We start from the raw sequence: 21079 nt of genomic DNA on the forward strand, positions 1-21079 counted from the left end.
CATTTTCTGACGAATTTCAGTCCCCAAGATTGCGTGGGAATAGCTCGGTAATTTAAGGGTTCACTTAATGCCACCCATTTAGTTGGATAATTATGGTGCGGTTGGTACCAATCATTGAAACAAATAGTTCTTATACCAGGGAGGTGCAGTGAGTGAAGCTCTGTGGTTTCTGATGGTATTGAGGCCAGAGCCAGATGTAAAACACTGGTTTCTGCCATGTACAAGGATGGAATTCAACTTTTAAAAGCTTTCTGTTCACCAGTGATGTATAGCTGAAAGCACCTTGGGGAGGGGAAGCAATAACTCAGCTTTGTCTCTTGCTCTTTTTTTACAACAGGAAATCTGGGGAAGCAATGTGTGTTGGGGGGGGGGAATAGCTTGAAAACATTCCTTTTTAAACATTAAGTTTTGTATTCTTTTTCTCTTTAATATATTGTTAGTGCTGGCTCTTGACATTTTTGCTTCTGTTTTTAATTCAATAATTTGTTATATATATATTCAGATTTCTCCCTTCCAAGTAAAATTGTTTTTTTGGATTACATGCATACCACGTAGCAGGACTCCAGTTCATGGGCAATTTCACAACCTTCATGAGCTGGTGATGTCCAAATCAACTTATCTAACAAGCAATACTATTTACATATGAGCTAAGCAGAGGATTCCGTTTCCTCCACCCATTTTAGCATGTGACGCTTAATGCGTCCTGAGAATGAGGATGTGCATCCTGATATTTTCACCAGCTATCATTGCTGAACTTAACTCTTGAAAAGCCCACAAGCACAGCATGACCATGACAGAACTCTGCTGCTGTTATCAAGGAACTAGTATTCAGAGGTAGACTGAAGGTAGCTACCATGACCTTGATAACCCTACCCTTCAGGAATTATCTAATCCCATTTTAAGGTAAAGGTAAAGGGACCCCTGACCATTAGGTCTAGTCGTGACCGACTCTGCGGTTGCGGCGTTCATCTCGCTTTACTGGCCAAGGGAGCCGGCGTACAGCTTCCGGGTCATGTGGCCAACATGACTAAGCTGCTTCTGGTGAACCAGAGCAGCGCACGGAAATGCCGTTTACCTTCCCGCCGGAGTGGTACCTATTTATCTACTTGCACTTTGACGTGATTTCGAACTGCTAGGTTGGCAGGAGCAGGGGCCGAGCAACGGGAGCTCACCCCGTCGTGGGGATTAGAACTGCCAACCTTCTGATCAGCAAGTCCTAGGCTCTGTGGTTTAATCCACAGCACCACCTGCGTCCCTTAATCCCATTTTAAAGCTGTCTAAATTGGTGGCTATCACAATTTCCTGTGGTAGCAACTTCCGCATTTACTATGCATTGTGTTAAGAAGTACTTTTGAGTCTCCCACCATTTAACAGGTTATAGCGTTATATGAAGGAGAAACCTTCCCTATTGTCCCTTTCTCTACACCATGCATAATTTTATACACTTTATTTCATTCCCCCTCCCCAGCTGCTTTCCCCGCAAGCTATAAAGCCCCAAATGAGTAGGACCAAGCATTTTACACCTATTGTAAAACATACAGCTAGTTGGGAATGAACGTTTTGTTTAATATCAAACTACATTTTTGTATTATGTTCTGTTACTAATAATACGCTTCGGCCCCAATCCACCTGTGGTGGTATGTGGGTGGTTACTTTTAACTCGCCCAGGTTGAATTCCTGTCTTTTCCTGTTTATATCCCAAAGTACACCTGCCAGGACGCACCTATGCTGACGTGCTTTAATCTCCTTTACCATTAATTTTAATTATGTTTAAATGTTTTAATTGCTTTGTTTTTATTGGTAATTTTAATATTTATGGCAAACCGTTTGGGGGTAGATCTGTTAGATATATAAACAAAACTAAAGCAAACTTGCTCAGTCTTTGGGCCCGGGAGAGCTCAAAAAACTTAAATTTGGATCCGCTTGGAGTCTTAACCACGGGGTCGGTTACTCCGTTCCATAGGAACGACCATGGGTCGGGGTTGAGGTGGAACCATGGGCGTAGCCAGTATTTTTGTTGGGGGGGGGACAGGCTTTTGTTAGGGGGAGCAGAACCTGTATGGATTATGGGGGGGGGGCTTGGCTACACCCATGATTTGAACCCGAGTGGGGCCCTTCAGCTAAATGAAAGAAAAGGCCATTTGTGCGTCGGGCGGGGTGCCACTTCCCCTCCTTAAATCCCTGCGGGGTTCCTGGGAGTTAAGCGGGCCTGAACAGATGGGGGTTTTCTTGAGGAAAAAGAACTCGGCCAATACCCGGCTCTCTCTTGCCAGCCACCATGCTAGAAACGGAGTCTCCTCCGGGCGAGGTCAGGGCCCTCTCGGCGGGCGCCCTGGGCTCCGTCCGGCGAGCGGGGAGCTGCCGGGAGCAACAACAACCGCCTCTCACCCCCCGAGCGGGCTTTGCCCTCGTGGTCGCTCTGACGGGGCGGAGCTCTGCGCCCGACGCTGCGTTGAGGAGAGCGCGAGGCCCCGAGGCGTGAGGCGCTCCAACTCCTTCGCCTTCCCCGCCCGCGACTGCAGAGCTTCTTCCCACTAGCGCAGAGATAGCGGCCTTCGCAGGGGGGAGGAGCTGGAGGGGCGGCTTTTTAAACGGAGGCAGGAGCGGCAAGGTGAGAGTGTAGGAAGGAGATCGATGGGGGAGCAGGCAGAGCTACTTACGGGGCTCACCTTTTCGGGGAGCTGAATTCGAGGCACCGTCTACCAAAGGGTTGTTTGGCGCCAGAATTTGAGTGGCTTTCCTCACTTATTGCAGGTAGGAAAAGTGGCGAGACGGGTTAGGATTAGCACTCTTCTGACAGGCAGGAGGAATTGCATGGGCTCCGCCGTCTGCGTCAGCGGGGCGATCATCGGACGTGGGTTTGGGGAAGATTGCCGGCGAGAGACTTTCTGTGGAATTTCCATGGAAACGGCCTCCTACCTAGCCTTTGGCCCCAGGGCAGGACTCCGTTTGTAACAAGCCTGGCAGGAAGATAAGATAGCGACCTCTCTTATCCAGCCTTACTGGAAGGAGGCGCTGTCGTTAACTAGGTCTACTCAGAAGGAAGTCCTGTTGATTTCATTTGGGTTGGCCCCCAGGTATATGGGGTTAGGATTGCAGGCTTAGTGCACTTCGGTTTTTGTGCCAGGGATTCCCCCCGCCCTCCCCGCTATGCCACCTGTAGCTTTTGTGCGAGATTCTGCCCTGCTCATTATAGGTCGCATCCCGAGAGAGATTTTGCATCTTGTTGCTTCGAAGGGAAGAACTTGATTTCTGACTTCGACCTAGTAATGGCTGTCTAGGCACCCTGCACCATCATTGAAACTTGAATACTGTTTTGTTAGTTACTTAAACTGCTGCAGGTCATGAGTGTGTGGCCTAAAGGCATTCTCAAAAGCATCTAAAAAAAGAATCCTCCTATAAGAAACTACCTTATACCAAATCAAGCTATTGATTAGCATCTTGTCCCAGTTGGAGATGCCAGGCATTGAACCTGAGACCTTTGACATACAAAGCATGTTATCTACCCCTGAGATGTGGCCTATCTCTTGCAGCGCCGGACAACAGGAGGGGATGGCATCGCTCACACATTTCTTACTGGTCCCCACACGCCTGATGCTGAAGGTCTTTAATGTTATGTCCCGGCTGTCTATGTATAGTGCCGGTTCCCTTGCTGCTGTCTTCTACTGTTGGTGGGCCCTATGGCAGGTGGTGTCTAAGGGCCCTTTCCAGGTGCTCCGCAAGAAGAGGCGGGGGACTCCACCAAGATGCCTCACTGATGCCTCACATGGGGAGCATGGCTTTGTCACGCTAAAAGTGAGTATGGTGGCAGGAAAGTGGAGGGGGGAGGCCATAGTTAGGTGCTCACAGACAGCAGCTGAAGCAGAATGTGAAGGCAGGATTCTGGGCTGCTGGTGTATTTGATAGACTGGGAGTAACATAGGAAACAGCCTATTGCTAGGTCAAACTATTTGACCCTCTAGCCTGATATTTTCAATGGTGACTGACAGCTGTTCTTCAAAGTCTTAGGGGCAAAGAGTGTTTCTCATCAGCTGCCTCTTAACAGGAGATGTCACAGATTGTGAACCTGTCACTCTGTGCATGCAAAACTCTGAGCTATTGTCACTGAGCTCTTGTCTGTGTGTAACTGTCCTATTTCCCTGTCCTTTGGGGGCTCAAGAACTCAGGGCTGCGTCTCCACTATGTTGCTGCTGGCGAGGAAGGAGCCCAGCTGATGCTTTTCTTGCATGGATTTCCCCAGAACTGGTAAGTGTCGCCGTGCTGTGTGGTAGTTGGAAGAAGTGCAGTGTCTGGAGCTGATATCAATTTACTGCAGGTGTGGCTCATGCAGGAAGTCAGCCCACAGATCTGTTGGCCAATGTGTTAGAGGAGTTTACTGCAAAGTTAAGGAGAAGGTATTGAACAGAAGGATTAACTTCCCTAAGGAAATGACCTAGAGGAGATGATGTTACTCAGCTACATGCTATCAAGCTTCTATGATGCACAGTGAATGACCATCAGGTGTTCACCATTAGTATTGCTATTACCATGCCTTTCTTCCTGACAAGATTACAGGTGGCTTTCGGGTTAAAAACAAGAATAGCTAAAAGCATAGAAAAAAACTATCATTAAAAACAATTAAATCTGAATAGAATTAAAACTACAGTGGTACCTTGGGTTACATACGCTTCAGGTTACATATGCTTCAGGTTACAAACGCCGCTAACCCAGAAATAGTGCTTCAGGTTAAGAACTTTGCTTCAGGATGAGAACAGAAATCGTGCTCTGGCAGTGCGGCAGCAGCAGGAGGCCCCATTAGCTCAAATGGTGCTTTAGGTTAAGAAGAGTTTCAGGTTAAGTACGGACCTCCAGAACGAATTAAGTACTTAACCCGAGCTACCACTGTATATACAGATATAAAATCTATTTAAAGCATACTAATAAGTACAATAAAAACAACACCAGTCCTTTCATTAAAAGAAGTCAATTCCCAAAAGCCTGATGGAACAGAAGAACAACAAGGGGGGAGCCATTATTCAAAACATATATATACAACAAATGGAGAGGCAAAAACTATAAAAGCTGCAGACCAGGGAAGCCCTCTCTGCTTAATCCCATTGTGATTTGGCTGTATTTTAACAGGTTTGCATGGCGCCATCAATTGCAGGAGTTTAAGCGGGCATTTAAGGTGGTAGCCCTCGATTTGCGGGGCTATGGCTTTTCCGACGCACCAGCTGGTTCTGAGCACTATCGGAGGGAAGCTCTGCTGGCAGATGTACATGGTGTCATTGAAGCTCTGAGCCCCAGTGAGAAGAATGGTGAGAGTGAAAATGGTTGTTTTGGAGGAAGGGTCCAGTTTGCCACTGCAGTGGCTTGGCTACTGGCAATGGGAGGAGAGTGCCATGCATTCAACATACTTCAGCTTTCAAGCGTTACATTGATGCTTAATGGGACCTCCTTGAAATGAATCGGTGTTCGGATTGGGGAATTGTCAAGCAGGCTGATACTTGTCCACATTGTCTCTGTTCTGATGTCTTCTATTTGTCTTTTAGAGATTTCTAAGTGCATCCTGGTGGGGCATGACTGGGGTGGATCCATAGCTTCTGAGTTTGCTGCCTCTTACCCCAATTTGGTGGAAAAGCTTATTATTATGAATGCTGTTCAACCACATGTCTTAGCAGGTGAGGGATTTGGTACTCACTACGATTGTGTGCAGCTTTTGGCATTCACTAATTCTAAGCAGGATTGGAAAAGGGAGGGAGGAGCCTGAATCTGCCAGGGACTAGTCCCTGCTGCACAGTTAAATGGTCACTGTGACTGCATTGCCCTTAGGATGCAGAGCCTGCATAAGCCATCACTGTTACACTACAGCTCTTTTTGGAGGAAGAAGGGAGGTTGTCTGATCTATCCAAGTGCCTGACCACCAACACACCAACACAGCTTATGATTAGATGGAGTACATTAAAAAACACAGCCACCCAGCTCCCCCCGCCCACTGCTTGGACTGCAAGTTGATCCATATGTTAAAGGGAAATAGATGAGAGCAACCCCAGTTGAGCCCTCTACTTTATTTTGAAGACAGTTTTCTGGTTGTGGTGATTTTGTTTCTTTTTTTATAAAGTATTTTTATTTCAGTTATGCACAAAATAGATCCAAAAGCAAATAAAAAGAAAAAACAAAGGGCCATATATTGGTTCTCTTGATGAGTACCGGTAGTTCTGGTGATATTTAATGTGTGGCAGGGCAATTTATTTTCCCTTCCACCTTGCAGAATATTTTTCACGATATCCCATCCAGCTGCTGCGATCCAACTACATGTTCCTGTTCCAGCTGCCAAAGCTGCCAGAGCTCCTGTGGTCCTTAGATGACTTCTATGTGAGTGCAGGGTGGGGAGTTTGCCTCACCATTCATGCCTTCTTGCATTAGGAATATAAATACAGCAAATCTCTTTTCCAAGCTGTCTGTGTAACTTTGTGAAGCCAAAGCGCTTTATTCTCTGCTGGTGACTGTTCATTCTCTTCACTCAATGCTGAGCTACAAATCTCAAATGGGTTTCATGGGCATATCCCAAACCCTTCTGCCAGGCTGCTTTCTGCTCTGCATGAAGCGTGATTTTCTCTGCTTTGGTTTGGCAGAAGCATAACCCTGTCTCTTCTGCCCCCTCCACCACAGCCTCACTCCATATAGAGAGTGCCTCTTGTTCAAAGCTCACCTGTAATAAATTTGAAAGAGTGGTGGTACAGTTGTACCTTGGTTCTCAAACGCCTTGGTACTTGTACGTTTTGGCTCCCAAACACAGAAAACCTGGAAATAAGTGTTCCAGTTTTAAAATGTTCTTTGGAACCCAAACTTCCAACGTGGCTTCTGCAGCTTCCGATTCAGTGCAGGAAGCTCCTGCAGCCAATGGGAAGCCATGCCTTGGTTTTAGAACATTCAGAAGTCAAATGGACTTCTGGAATAGATTACATTCTACAACCAAGGTACAACTGTATTTACGCTAAACAAGGGGCAGTCATAACCTATTCAGACATTGCATACTATGAACAAGTGGGATATGTGAGCAGGCACAAGTACATTTGTTTTGACACCCTCTCTGGATTATTTGGAGGGTGACAATCTGTGACAGGGAGGCTGCTCTTTATGTAGGCTCCTCTTGTGAGGCAGAGCCCTGGAAAATCTACATTGCATGGGAAGCCTACCTGAGTCAAGTAGAAAAGTCTCCCTGCTGCAGATGGTTACCCTCCAGCTTGTGGACATAGGATGGAGCTAGTGCATTTGTCTTCACTCATGTGAAGATCAGTAGCAGATTACCGTTGTGTGGATAGTGGAGGAGACAGGCTGGGAAAAGCTTTAAATACTACTGAGCTGATCAGATAAATACATATGGGCAGGGGTAACTTTTTGTTTTTAAAAGGAAGCAACACTGTTTACTCCTTTGCCCTGCCCAAGGTGGTTTAAGCAAATATTTTTTACAAATCTTTTTAGTAGCGTGAGCTGCCTCTAGCTTATTGAGGAGACTGTATTGTACAGGACAATGAGGTGTGCATTTAATTAGCCTCTACATGCTGCTGTGTCTTTTTCTCTACAGCTAATCAAGTCTGTTATGACTAGCAAGAAGATGGGAGACCAGAATCATATGACAGAGGAGTTGGAGGCTTACCTGTATGGCCTTTCGAAGGACAGGGGTCTAGAACCACCCATGAATTACTACAGAAACATGTCCACGTGAGAGCCCATTTATTCCCAGCTTTGATAATGGGTGGGATCGGCATTTTTTCGCAGAGGAAGAAACTGCTTGGCAGCAGTAGCCTTCTGGTCCTAATATTTGGAGGGCACCAAATTCTTTGTTGGATCATGTGGTGCTGAGGATCAAAACACTCTTCCTCCTCCACAAATCTGTATTTAAATTTCAGAAAAGGGGATGAGAAAATCTTGTGACCATTCTGAGATACTATAATTTCTAAAAGAATGTTCATTTATAGAATTGGAGCTAAAGTGTGGGTGTGCTACCTTTCCTGATTTATGTCATGGCTGCAGTGCATGAGCCTCCCTAGGGTGGAAAGTGACACAACTCTGATAAGTGGCACAAAATGGTGAACTGATTTCTGTTCAATGCCAATTTGCAGATTTCTTTTCTGTGTATCTTCTCCTACAGTTGGGTTTGTGAAAAGTGCAAGGATATTGTGGTGCCCACCCTGCTGATCTGGGGAGAAAAGGATGTATTCTTGGAAAAAGGGCTTGTCGTACCCATGGAGCAGAAGGTGTGCAAGAACATCAAGGTGCAGCTCATCCCTGAAGCCGGCCACTGGGTCAGTGAGGAGCAACCTAAGAAAGTCAATCAACTGATGTGGGCTTTCCTCCTTCAGAGAAACTGAGACGGAATGAGGCAGTGACTGCTCTGTGCACTACAAGCATTCCTGCCACCCAGCATGCAGGAAATTACAAGAACAGCCATTTGACCTGACACTGGAGATCTGGTCCTTCTCTGTGTCTGGCAGAATGTTTCTACCCTATATTGGAACATGAGTCACATGCAACTTTTAACTGGTTTTGCTGCAAGTCCGTGTTCTGTTGCACTACAATAAAAATGATTTGCTTCAGGGTTTCTGATATGGGCTTCCTGATGGTGAAACTGCACAGCTGTTGCATTCAGCAGAAGGTCTTCCAGCTCCCCCCCCCCCCCCGTGGTATACAGGCATTAATACTCACAGAAGAGCACAGCTTTTCCATCTATATTGTTTTTTTGTTGGGTGTGCCTTAGCACAGCAGAATCCGGAGCGAAGCTATGTTCCCTGTTGCTGTTTCACACCCATTTTCACTGGCATCTTACTACCTTGGCAAACTACACAGAAAAGCGACCCTTGGCATGGATCACATTGAAATAAATGTTTTCAGCCTTCTTACTTCACTGTCTACCTGGAATGAGTTAATGACACATTAGGAGGAAGCTGCTTCTTAACATGTGGTATTACCTGAGAACATGACTGTGCCTGAGAACATCTTGGTAACGCTTGGGGCAATTAGTTGGATGTATTGAGAAGAGGCTTGAATTAACCCACTGCTCATGCCAAAGAGATGGTGCAGTGATTGATCACATAGTGTGTGCCTCATCCTGCATGTGGTGGACTGGAGAAACGACAAGACGACCCTCAGTGGGTGTGTAAATATGTGCAAAAGGAACATATATCGGTGACTTATAGGAACACAGCTGGGTGGAAGCTTCACATCTGCCAGGACTAAAGCTAGTCATTGCTCTGGGAGAGAATGTCTGCCCATGAAGCAGCCTCCATAATAAAGAGTTTTGATACTACAGGTATTGTTCCCCAGTGTTGTGGACCTGATGCTCCAAATGGTGGCAGTCTGAAGTTGGTACAAAGCAGGTGTGCCCTTTGGGCATATTCTCTAGAATTGCAAGTTAAAGGTACAAGAGCTTCTAGTGTGAATTGTGCTGCCAACTATGCTGCTGCTGTGCAGAGGCAGGAATTGAGTCAGGGATGGAGTGGCAGTTCCTAATGCTACCCTGGGCCAAATTATCCATGATGTTTTGTGTTTAAACAAGTGTGCTTGACTTGCCTATTTTTATTTTGGAGGAAAAGCAGCCACAAGGCCCTAATCTGTAATATGCTTCCAATCTAAATGAGTTACCAGGACTGGTTTTCTGCTGAACATTACTCCCGCCAAGCTGCTTTGTGCCCTTGAAAGTTGCATGTAGTTTTGACCCTCAGTGGCCATCTGATAGTTCAGAAGTACCAGGATCTGAGGGCCAGGTTAGGTTCAAGGCAATCTGTGGCCAAAGCACAATCAGTAAGTTCTAGCGGATGAGGAAAGGCTTCTGCCTTTCCACCTGTCTGTTTCCACAGACCACGCTTCAAGAAGTCTTCACAGGCTGCCTTGTTTGACCTTCAGCTTTCTTTAACTAGGGTTTATGTTGGCATTCAATTGCTGTGGTTAATGCTGCATATTATCAAATAAATACAGTGCTACCTCGGGTTACAGACACTTCAGGTTACAGACTCTTCAGGTTACAGACTCCGCTAACCCAGAAATAGTACCTCGGGTTAAGAACTTTGCTTCAGGATGAGAACAGAAATCGTGCGGCAGCAGTGGGAGGCCCCATTAGTTAAAGTGGTACCTCAGGTTAAGAACGGACGTCCAGAACAAATTAAGTTCTTAACCCGAGTTACCACTGTAATGATAATATGGTCTAGCATCATCATTGTATAGCTCCCACTGTATACTGAAGAAACAACTTATATATAGTTCTTATATTGACAGGTCTGCTACCCTGGGCTCCTTTGGAGAAAGTGTGGAATATAAATGTGTAACTTAAATATATAAGAAAATAAATATATAAATAACATAACTAAACATGGGGCACAATGGCGCTAATGTTAACACACGTTTTAAAATGTACAGCAGAGCATCTTTTGCTTCAGCTTAGGGTATAATGTATTAGCAAATACAGTAGTACCTTCATTCCGGAGTTCCGTTCTTAACCTGAAACTGTTCTTAACCTGAAGCACCACTTGAGCTAATGGGGCCTCCTGCTGCTGCCACACCGCCAGAGCACGAATTCTGTTCTCATCCTGAAGCAAAGTTCTTAACCTGAAGCACTATTTCTGGGTTAGCAGAGTCTGTAACCTGAAGCATATGTAACCTGAGGTACCACTGTATGAAACTCGTGCTATTTTCCATTCCAGAATCACTATTATCTGCCAGGCATGTGTTCAAAGATGCTAATGAATCATCTGTAGTGAAGCTAGGAGGCAAGTGGTTGCTTCAAGCAAGCACATGTGTTTGTGTCTAAATCTGGAACATGTAAAATTAAATGCCAAGGAGAGGACTTCTTGATTAGCTTTTTTCCCAGACAAGCTTTTTAATTTTCTATGCCAGGTAATTATTTTTTAAATGGGGGAGCATTCAGTTCAAGAACCATATATATCAGGCCTTGGAATCTTGATGAAAATATTGCTGTCTTGCAGCTCCACCACCAAAAGGGGCAGTTAAGGTGGGTAGGACACAAGGATGGTTAAGTTATTGTAGCATTAGAAGAAGAGGAAATCTCACCATGATTCTACCCCTCTCTGGCATTAAAAATACAATGAGAATAAAGTAACAAAACATTTGCTTCCCCTCCCATGGCACTCAAAATACTGCCTGTCATTGTTACTGGATCTCCTTGTGTACCAGTTCACACTTGCCCATGATCTATATCTTACACATATATTTACAGAAAAACCAATAATGGGGAAAGAGCAATATCATCTTTTGGAATCTTTAGTGGAGACTGTTGTGAGCCACAGACTTTCTTACAATGGACCTGATTATCCAGCTTAAGTTTGGGGGAAATTGAAAAAAACACAAACCAATAGCATAGCTCACTTGGGGAAACTAGCAATAACCACACCAATGCTACAATCAGAGTGTGTATGAACAAAACACATTAAGGCCCATGACAGCAACTGCTGGCAAAGTTATACAGTGCATGCTTAGTTTCACTCTGAAGCTAGAATGAAATCAGTACTGTACTTCAATGTTTGCAGGCGGAGCCACCTTGTGGATTCTGTGTTCAACACCTACTCTTTTAGTTCTGAAAGTGACATTACAGCGAATGGGGGAAATTAAATTTCCCAGGTAGGAACAGGGGAGTGATCAGGGCCTCATGTCATTTTGCCTTCAGAAAGGGGTGGTGGTGCTAGTGGGACAGGGAAAAGCACAAAAGGTGCCCTAGAGTAGAGCAGCTCAGTTGATGCCCCTTCCAACTTGACCCTCCAGGTCAGGGATCGGCAACCTAAGGCGCATGGGCCACAAGCGGCCCAAGGGGGTTGTTTAACTGGCCCATGAGCCGCCCCCGAACTGAGCTGCCCGCTCGGTGAGTCCCCATGTGCTGCGTGGCGCAAGGACTCGCTTCCGCTGTGCTGGAAACCACGCATGTGCAGACGCCAAAAATCGCGTCTGCGCAGACGCAGACACCAGAAATCGCATCTGCGCAGACGCCAGAAATCGTAGGCGCACACATGATCCGGCCCACAGAGGGATCTCTGCTGGAGTGAACCGGCCCAGGCGAGGTAAACCTTGCCAACTCCTGCTCTAGGTACTTGCTTGACATGCCATAATTGAAAGTCCCACGGGGAGAAGTGATTGAAGAGGGAGAAGAATAAAGGAGATAGTGAAGGAAGCAAAAAGATAACAGAAATAAAAATACTAGAGGAGTCGTCTGTACAGAGGTTGCTTCCTTAGCAGACGGAATAGGACTGAAAAGAGAGAGCAAGTGTGGCGCAGTAAGTAGAGCAAAGGTCGCAAAAGTCTTTTGGCCCATGGGCACATTCTGAATTTTGAGAGCGAGGGCACCAGTCAGAAAATGAGTGCCATGGAGGCATGGAATAACACAAAGCTAGAGAATCATTTATTTATTACATTTATATTCCCTCTCTCCTCTAAGGAACTCAAAGGCATGGTGAAACGTTTCCCAGTATTGTTATTTGCACACGAAAAAGACAAACTGCTGAGTTTTTGCCTGCTAAATAAAATAAAACAAAACCCTGTTCCCCCCACCAAAGTACCAACCTTAAACCAAAGCCTAGGCTGCCATCCTTTGCCCACTTAGGCCAACAGGCTCTTTTTCTGTTCACTTATCACCATTTTTAAGTGCACCACCAGACCACCTAGCCCGTTGTATCCCCACCAAGCGCCTCAGCTTCCAAAGTAATCTCAGTTGTTTTGCAGCTTGCCTGTAGGAAATCTCAGCTAGCATACAGAGAAATGTTTTGTTTATTGTCAAGTTGTAGTTTTGTGTCCTTACATTATATTACCAATAAAATACTTTGGTACTGTTTCAGCTGTAGAGGTGAGTGGCTCTAACTACCGCCCACTATACCTTTAAAGCACATTCAAAGCATATCCTTTCCCTCAAAGCATTCTGGGTACTGTAGTTTACTCAATCCAGAGTTACAATTCCCAGCAGCCCTTAACAAACTACAGCGCCCAGAATTCTTTCAGGTGGGAGGGAAAGAATGTGTTTCAAAGGTACCTACCCGAAAAGCGGGTTGTTGTTCCCTTGCCTGATCATGGACAGTTCAAAGAGACTCTGATGATGCGGTGCGTGAATATGTGGGGTGGTAAGCATAGCTCTGCAGCCGAGTTGAAAGAGAAGGTCATTTATGTGTCACGGGCAGGGGCCATTTCGCCTTCCTCTGACCGTCCGAGGTTTCCAAAAGCCCAAAACTCTTAATCTCCAAACTGTGGGTTCGAGCCCCAGATTGGGCAAAATATTCCTGCATGGCGGAATGTGTGTGTGTGGACTAGATGATCCTCGTGGTCCCTTCCATCTCTATGATTCTTGCCGCCGTGCCTGACTTGTAGGAGGCGGGGTCTCCTTTGGGTGAGATCTGGCCCTGCGCCCGGACTCTCCAGGCCTGGCTCCCTGGGCGCTCGCTCTCTTCTCGGCGGGCCCTCGAGATCAAGCAGGCGAGCGGGCAGGGAGCAGCTGTGGACGAGAGCCGCCCCTGTCCCTGAGCGGGCTCAGCGCAGGCTTCTCGTCCCTCCGCCGGAGAGAGGTCGCTCCGACGGGCGGAGCTCTGCGCCCGAAGCAGCCGCGGAAGGAGCAGGAGGCCCCGAGAGGCGGGGAAGGAAGCGCTGCTGCTCCCTCGCCTTGCCGCCGCGTCTTCCCCTGGCGGGCGGGGAGGAGCTAGAGGGGCGGCGCTGCCTTTATAAAACGGAAGCCGGAGCGAGTGGGTCGCGGGAGCAGGGGGAGATTGAACGTGCCCCGGCGGCGTCGAGTGACTCCCTGCTCCTTGAGGTACCGAGAGAGAGAGTTTCGGTTGCCCGCGCCACTGACTATCTCAGCTTGGGAGCCCCACCGCTTTATCCGAAAGCAGCCAAGAACCCAGCCGTGTTAGCAGGCGAGCACCCCTGCTTGGGTTTGCTGGATACCGAGAGTTTGCTCGGTTGAGTTCCTATGGACACGCGTCGTGCCTCCCGTGGCAGGACTCCCGTTTGTAACGCGGCTGGGTCCGAGTTTCTGGTCTTCTGAGAAAGGACTTGCAACCGGTAGTGTCGTGGCAGATCCCGAAGTGCAAGGTCCTCATAACAGCCACGCCCCTTCTAAGATTTTACAGTAGCTTAAAAAATTATACAAGAATCATTATTAGGGTTCGTTGTAACAATGAATGCAGATCCCAACGTGTTGCCTTTCAGCTAGATCTTCTATTTTATGTGCACATACGTGGGCAAATGTTTTGGAGTGCAGTTTAAAGTGGGTTCAGTATCCCATGTGTGCATAATTGTGACATTTGCACAATGTTGTCTTCATCCAAGTGGCACCTTGCACGCCTCCCCCTCTTTTGTTCAGATTTGTCCATTCTGTGGATAATGCAGTAAGGGTGGGGATCCAACATAGACCTGTATGATCCCAGCTATAGGTGTACTGAAGCACATTGTGTGGGCATTTTTTAAAAGGTGTGTGGTAACTTTTGCTGGGTGCCATCTATCACAGCGCCCTCCCTTTACTTCAGTTAGTGAGAGGTGCTTGGTGGGCTGCTGGTGGGGCTGTTTGGGAACACACTTCTTTTTACATTTTTCCAACAGTGTTTTGTGCAAGTCTGGTATATCCGAAAGCTTGTATCTAAAAATAAGCAAATACTTGCATGTGCAAATATATTCCATCAAGCACTGCCCACTAGTGGTGATGGTAAATGCTGGATGGAGTTCACTTAAAAGTGCTCTTGTATGGACAAAAGTGCACAGGGAAAAAATAGGATCTGTGCATTCCATGCATGCATTAACACTCTGGTGTATCCTCAGCCTTAGAGCAAATCAGACCATTGGTTTATCTGTCTCAGGACTGACTACAGCAGCAAGTAACCTTTCTTAGGCTGTATAACAGTGGTGCATACAGATGAGGGAAAAGGCTGCATTCTAACCATGCAAAAGTAAGAAGTTTCTACAGACAATTCTACACACCAAGAAAAGTGGCGGTGGCCCAGGAAAGTCTCACAGGGCTTTTGCCCAGTGGACCTGAGGCTCCCCACCCCGATCTACATTAACTAGAAGCAGCTCTTGGGCAGGGTTCTTGCCCAGCTCTACTTGTAAATGCCAGGCATTGAATTTGGGATGCAAAGTGTGTTCTCCTACTTCTGAACTGCAGCCTCTCTCTTGCAGCCCCAAACAACAGGAGGGGATGGCCTCTCTCTATCGCCTCTTACTGATCCCCACACGCCTGATGCTGAAGGTCTCTAATGCTGTGTCCTGGCTGGTTGTGTATAGTGCTGCTTCCCTTGCTGCTGCCTTCTACTGTTGGTGGGCCCTATCGCTAGTGGTGTCTAGGGGTCCTTTCCAGGTGCTGCGCAAGAAGAGACGGGAGACTCCACCAAGATGCCTCACTGATGCCTCGCATGGGGAGCATGGCTTTGTGACACTAAAAGTGAGTACAGTGGAGGGGAAGGGGGAGGCTTCCAGCCATAGTCAGGGGCTCACAGACAGCTGCTGAAGGCAGGATCCTGGTCATGTATTTTACAGGTTGGGAGGAACATAGGACGCTGCTTATTGCCAGGTCAAACTATTTGTCCCTCTACCCTGATATTTTCAAAGGTTACTGGTAGCTGCTCTTCAAAGTCTTAGATGCAAAGTGTCTTTCCCCTCAGCTGTCTCTTAACAGGAAATGTCACATATTGTGAACCTGTCACTATCACTGAGCTCTTGTCTGTGTGTAACTTTCCTATTTCTCTGACTTTTGGGGTATCAAGAATTCAGGGCTGCGTCTCCATTATGTTGCTGCTGGCAAGGAAGGAGCTCAGCTGATGCTTTTCTTGCATGGATTTCCCCAGAACTGGTAAGCGTCACTGTGCTGTGCGGCAGTAGGAAGAAGTGCAATGCCTGGAGCTGATATCAATTTACTCCAGGTGTGGTTCATGCAGGAAGTGATAGGCTACAGATCTGTCAGCCAACGTGTCACGTAATACCTTTCTGGCCAGCAAATTCCTGCAAAGTTGGGGCAAAGGTCTTAGACAGAAATATTAACTTCCCTAAGGAAGGGACTTGATTGCTGCTATCCTCTCATAGTGAATGACCATAAGGCCTTCATCATTAAATTGTAATTAATACAACTTTTTTTTAGTGTTGACCTTATGCTGCATAGAATCAGAAGCAACATATACAGTAGACTTACAGTTTTAATAAATGTAGAAGAGGTCATGATAAATTAAGCAAAAGCTTGGTGGGGGTTTCTTGACTCTGAGAGGGTGAGGAAGCGAAACAAGGTGAATACTTATATTTAATTAAAATACCTTTAAATTGTCTTTCATCTAAAGATCCTAGGGTAGTGTACAATAAGCATTAATAAAATCATTTGTACACAATATAGAAATACAGTTCAGACCAGCAACCTTTGTAACAATAATAAACAAACCAAGCAGCAAAAACTGTAGAAGTTACAGAGCAGGACTAAAGCAACACAACAAAAGTAGGCACCGATGTCCTGGAATTTTCACGTAGGGAAGCCTTCTTCTCTACTTATCCCTTTATGGTTTGGATGTATTTCAACAGGTTTGCATGGCGCCATCAATTGCAAGAATTTAAGTGGGCCTATAAGGTGGTGGCCCTCGATTTGCGGGGCTATGGCTTTTCCGATGCACCAGCTGGTTGTGAGCACTATCAGAGGGATGCTCTGCTGGTAGATGTACATGATGTCATTGAAGCTCTGAGCCCCAATAAGAAGAATGGTAAGAGTGGAAATGGTTGTTTTGGAAGGAGGGTCTGGCTTGCCATTGCAGTGGCTTACCTTTTAGCAGTGGGAAGAGAATGTCCTCTGCTCAGTCATGCTAAGCTTTCAGAAGTGTTGCATGGGTGCTGAATGGAGCATTGTGGGGATGAACTGGTGTGTGTTTGGGAAATTATCTAGCAGGCTTGTAGCTTCCTATAGGCAGATACTTACTTGTCCATGATTGGTTATGTCCAACTCAAAGTAGACCCACTGAAATTATGAACCTAAGTTACTCATGTCCATGAACTTCACTTGGTCTATTTTGAGTATGATAAGCACTGAGTACAGCCCATTGTCTCTGTGTCATTGCTTTCTATTTGTTCTTTATAGAGATTCCTAAGTGCATCCTGGTGGGGCATAACTGGGGAGGAATCATAGCTTTGGCATTTGCTGCCAATTACCCCAATATGCTGGAGAAGCTGATTGTCATGGATGCTGTTCAACCACATGTTTTATTAGGTAAGTCTTGTACTGCCCCATGATTTTGGTTCTCACCATGGCTATTGGCGTTTTCTAGCTCTAAACAGGATTGCGGATGGAAGAGGGAAGCCTGCAGAACTGTGAAAGGCCACCATGACTGCATTGCCCTTAGGATGCAGAGTCAGAGTGGGCCATCATTTCACACCACAGATCTTTTGGGAGGAAGTGGGAAGGAGGTTGTCTGCTTTGCTCAAGTTCCCAACCCCAACACACAAGCATTGCTTGTGAATAAATAGGAGCCTGGCAGCAGGGCTTTCTAAAAAAAATAAAAAACGATCCTCCCTGCCCTCATTGCTTGGACTGGAAGTTGATGCAGATGTTAGGGGGAAATAGGAAGCAACTCCAGTTGACATCTTTCATTTTATTTTGAAGATTGGTTTCTGAGAGTGGCATTCAACTAAGTTTTACATAGAGTACACCTGTTGAAATGAATGGACCTAACTTATTCACATTGACTAATTTCAGTGGGTTTGCTCTAACTGAAACATAGTTGAATACCACGCAGTATCTGGTGGCATTTCATGTGTGGAGAAATTGGCACTGCCCTGACACACAACTTATTTTCCCTTCAACCTTGCAGAATATTTTCCACGACATCCCACCCAGCTGCTGCGATCCAACCACATGTTTCTGTTCCAGCTCCCAAAGCTACCAGAGTTCCTGTGGTCCTTAAATGACTTCTACGTGAGTTGAGGGAACGGTTGCGGAGTGGGTTCCAAAGCTCATGTTCTGTCATACTTGGAAGTAAGCTCATGCAGATTAATCAAAGGGTCCAATCATTTTATTCTGCTCTGGGGACTGATGGTTCTCTTCCACAATCCTAAAATACAGTTCTCAACTGTGTTTTATGTATTCATCCCAAATTTCTCTGTCAGTCTCCTTTCAGCTCTGGGTGCAGGGTTATTATTGCTATTATTTCTAAAATTTCTATACTGCCCTTCATCCAAGGTAATGCACTGGGCTCTCTGTCTTGGTTCATAAAATACATAATCCTGTGTCTTCTCCCACCTGCCTACCTTTATGTACACATGCCCTGGCTTTTAAAGTTTACTTCTAAGGTATTGGCAGTGCTTTCCCCCCCTAAAACAGTGTTTAGGGGGTACTCTCATTTTGACTCAAGAAAATCACTATCGGGAGAAATAAATACAGTAAATGGACAAAAGTACAAAGATTCACAAAGTGTTTGGGGTATGCATACCCCTGTCCCCCCCCCCAGAAGAAAAGCATTGGGTATTGATGTGGTGAGATTATTACCTAGAGTCTGGGATGAAGAGGCCGTGGCAAGCTATGACATGTTCTAGTGCTGCCAGAGGGAGGGAGGACTATGACCTTCACTTCCCCACTCTCCCCTCCTGCAGTTTCCAGCATCTGGCATCCAGAGGCATGCTTCCTCCATCTGTGGTGGCAGAGCATAGCCATAATGGCTCCTAGCCATTCAGAAGCCTTACCCTCAATGTCAGTGTATATATCTGATCCTCTTTTAGGATCAGGGCCAGCTGAAAGGGAAAGGGGGGGAAAGAGACAATGCTGCTTCCTCCTTTTCCCAGCAAAGGTACTTTGTGGAAGACTAAGGGAGAGTAAATATATAAAAATGGCATGAGCTGCCTCTGGGTCAGAAAATGGGGTGTGCATTTAATCAGCTTCCACATGGTGCTGTGTCTTTTTTTCTACAGCTAATAAAATTAATCATGACTGGCAAGAAGACAGGAGCCCAGAACCCAGCACGCCGTTTGACAGATGAGGAGCTAGAGGCTTACCTGTACAGCCTGTCAAAGTGTGGAGGTTTAACACCAGTCCTGAATTACTACAGGAACCTGTCCACGTGAGAACCCATTCCTCCCCAGATTTGCTCACATGTGGTATTGGCACCATATGCTTTTCCTCAGTTGTGGTGCACCAGTACATTCAGGCTTTCCCCTTGGAGGTGGGTGGGACTTGTTTGGCAGCAGGAATTTTCTAGTCAAAATATTTGGAGAGGTCACAACATTCTTCACTGGATTATGTGATGCAGGGGACAAAACACTCTTCCTCTCTAAAATATATGTCTAAATGGTGGGAAAGGGGGATGAGGAAATCCTGTGACTGTTCTGAAGGAGATTCTGAGATATTTTAACTTACGATGAAATGGGAAAGGTTGGGTTCTAGAATTGGAACTGAAGTGTGGGCATGCTGTCTTTCTGGATTTCTATTGATTTTTCTCATCACTGCTGTGCATGAGGCCTGCTAGAGTGGAAAGTGGTAGGGTTGGCCGCAACATGTGTAAGTGGCCAAAGTGGTGAGTTGCCTGCTGTCCAGGGCAGATTTGCAGGTGCCTTCTCTGTGGCTGCATTCAGATGTAGGGTTTATTGTGTTTGTTTTGTTGGTTATAATGCTAGTGCTTCTCTCCTAGTTGCTAATGATCCTTTTACACTGCAGTATCTCTGTTCCATTATGGAACTGTGGCTTTTTGAGTGATATGCCACCATATCACGCTACATTTTAAATGGTGGGGGGGGGGACTGTATATCAGGATAGCACCCCAAATTTTACCAATGCAAAACTCCTAGTGATTTTCTCAGTTAACAGGGTTGCAAACAGGTTTTGTTTTGGGGTTTTTGGAAAACATTAACATGGAAATGAGCTCTAAACTTCTGCAAGAGTGCACTAGATGTCCAGGAGTAGCTTTCATGTCATGTGGAAGATCACAAAAATAAACAGGTAAGTAAACATTGTGAAGACTGAACAAAGTGCCATCTGAATGTGGCCTGTGTATCTATATCTCTACAGTTGGGTTCCTGCAAAGTGCAAGGATATTCTGGTGCCCACTCTGCTGATCTGGGGAGGAAAGGATGGATTCCTGGAACAAGGGCTTATCCCATGTATTGAGCAGAACATGCGGAAGAGCATCAAGGTGCAGCTCATCCCTGAAGCCAGCCACTGGGTTAATGAGGAGCAACCTGAAAAAGTCAATCAACTGATGTGGGCTTTCCTCCATAAGAGAGACTGAAATGGAAAGAGGGAGTAACTGCATTCTGTACTACAAGCATCCCTCCCACCCAGGAAATGACAACAGCAGGCATTTGACCTGATGCTGGAGATCTGATCCTACCCTGTGTCCTGTGGAATGTTTCTACACCATATTGGAACATGAGTTCCATGCAGCCTTTAACTGGCTTTGCTGCAAGTCTGTGTTCTTTGCACTACAATAAAAAGGATTTGATTCAGGGTTTTTGATACAGGCTTCCTGATGGTGAAACTGCACAGCTGTTGCATTCAGCAGAAAATCTTCTATCTCACTCCCTCTGTAGCATGGTGGCATTAATACTCATGGAAGAGCACAGCTTTTCCTTCTATATCGCTTTTTGTTGAGTGTGCCTTAGCACAGCAGAATCCAGAACTAAGCTGTGTTTCCTGTTGCTGTTTCACACCCATTTTCATTGGCATCTTACTACCTTGGCAACTGGTACTACACAGGAAAGCGACCCATGGCATGGATCACATTGAAATGTTTTCAGCCTTCTTACTTTACTGTCTACCTGGAATGAGTTAGACACATTAGGAAGAAGCTGCTTCTTAACATGTGGTTTTACCTGGGAGTGTGACTCTCCCTGCAAAAGCATGTCAGTTGGTTCATGAAGCAGCCTCCATGGTAAAGAGGGGCTTTGATACTGTTCTGTTATTGCTCATCCCATTGTTTTGGATCTGATGATGCTCCAAACACCTGCAGTCTGTGAAAGTAGGTAGAAAGTACAGTTGCCCTTTGGGCATACAGTGGTACCTCGGGTTACATACGCTTCATGTTACAGACTCTGCTAACCCAGAAATAGTACCTTGGGTTAAGAATTTTGCTTCAGGATGAGAACAGAAATCGTGCTGTGGAAG

At 46.0% G+C, this 21079-nt stretch overlaps 2 protein-coding genes and 1 long non-coding RNA gene across 17 annotated transcripts in view; 2 read left to right on the forward strand and 1 right to left on the reverse strand.

Annotated features, from left to right (window-relative positions):
* Positions 1–2333, reverse strand: part of LOC309334475 — a 41718-nt gene extending 39385 nt beyond the window's left edge. For 4 of the 8 annotated variants that reach the window (XR_014153101.1, XR_014153102.1, XR_014153103.1 and 1 more), the window contains exon 1: positions 2256–2333. This is a non-coding gene — a long non-coding RNA (uncharacterized lncRNA). The remainder of the gene's footprint in view (positions 1–2255) is intronic. The other 4 variants (XR_014153105.1, XR_014153106.1, XR_014153107.1 and 1 more) reach the window with 2 other exon arrangements.
* Positions 2334–2611: 278 nt separating this feature from the next.
* Positions 2612–8882, forward strand: LOC309334459 (epoxide hydrolase 3-like). Its single transcript, XM_081848758.1, has 8 exons — positions 2612–2754; positions 3534–3795; positions 4160–4245; positions 5122–5297; positions 5532–5660; positions 6251–6354; positions 7568–7704; positions 8135–8882. Exons 2-8 carry the CDS (start codon positions 3553–3555, stop codon positions 8352–8354), a joined length of 1095 nt encoding a protein of 364 aa, XP_081704884.1. The 5' UTR covers positions 2612–2754; positions 3534–3552; the 3' UTR covers positions 8355–8882.
* A 3114-nt stretch (positions 8883–11996) lies between these two features.
* LOC309335947 (epoxide hydrolase 3-like) lies at positions 11997–20424 on the forward strand. 8 transcript variants are annotated; one of them, XM_081851270.1, is made up of 8 exons: positions 11997–12260; positions 15139–15400; positions 15723–15808; positions 16522–16697; positions 17069–17197; positions 17799–17902; positions 18892–19040; positions 19985–20424. In XM_081851270.1, the coding sequence occupies exons 2-8, from the start codon at positions 15158–15160 to the stop codon at positions 20202–20204; spliced, it is 1107 nt and encodes a 368-aa protein (XP_081707396.1). In that variant the 5' UTR covers positions 11997–12260; positions 15139–15157; the 3' UTR covers positions 20205–20424. The 8 variants fall into 8 exon arrangements, 7 of the variants coding, with proteins under 7 accessions (XP_081707396.1, XP_081707395.1, XP_081707390.1 ...); XR_014153818.1 differs by lacking the exon at positions 11997–12260 and adding an exon at positions 12267–13077 and having other exon boundaries at positions 18892–19142; positions 19985–20162; XM_081851269.1 differs by lacking the exon at positions 11997–12260 and adding an exon at positions 12271–13097.
* Positions 20425–21079: the final 655 nt, after the last annotated feature.

Source organism: Podarcis erhardii, assembly GCF_964252035.2.
Source record: "Podarcis erhardii genome assembly, chromosome: 2".
Classification (NCBI taxonomy): domain Eukaryota; kingdom Metazoa; phylum Chordata; class Lepidosauria; order Squamata; family Lacertidae; genus Podarcis; species Podarcis erhardii.

Bases quoted from the DNA above. Each gene is read 5' to 3' on its own strand.
- LOC309334459 (XM_081848758.1), top strand. From the start codon at position 3,553: ATGGCATCGCTCACACATTTCTTACTGGTCCCCACACGCCTGATGCTG. The intron at 4,246-5,121 runs GTAAGTGTCGCC...GTATTTTAACAG, and splicing joins CATGGATTTCCCCAGAACTG to GTTTGCATGGCGCCATCAAT. The intron at 6,355-7,567 runs GTGAGTGCAGGG...TTTTCTCTACAG, and splicing joins GGTCCTTAGATGACTTCTAT to CTAATCAAGTCTGTTATGAC.
- LOC309335947 (XM_081851264.1), top strand. The intron at 15,401-15,722 runs GTGAGTACAGTG...TGGGGTATCAAG, and splicing joins ATGGCTTTGTGACACTAAAA to AATTCAGGGCTGCGTCTCCA. The intron at 16,698-17,068 runs GTAAGAGTGGAA...TGTTCTTTATAG, and splicing joins GAGCCCCAATAAGAAGAATG to AGATTCCTAAGTGCATCCTG.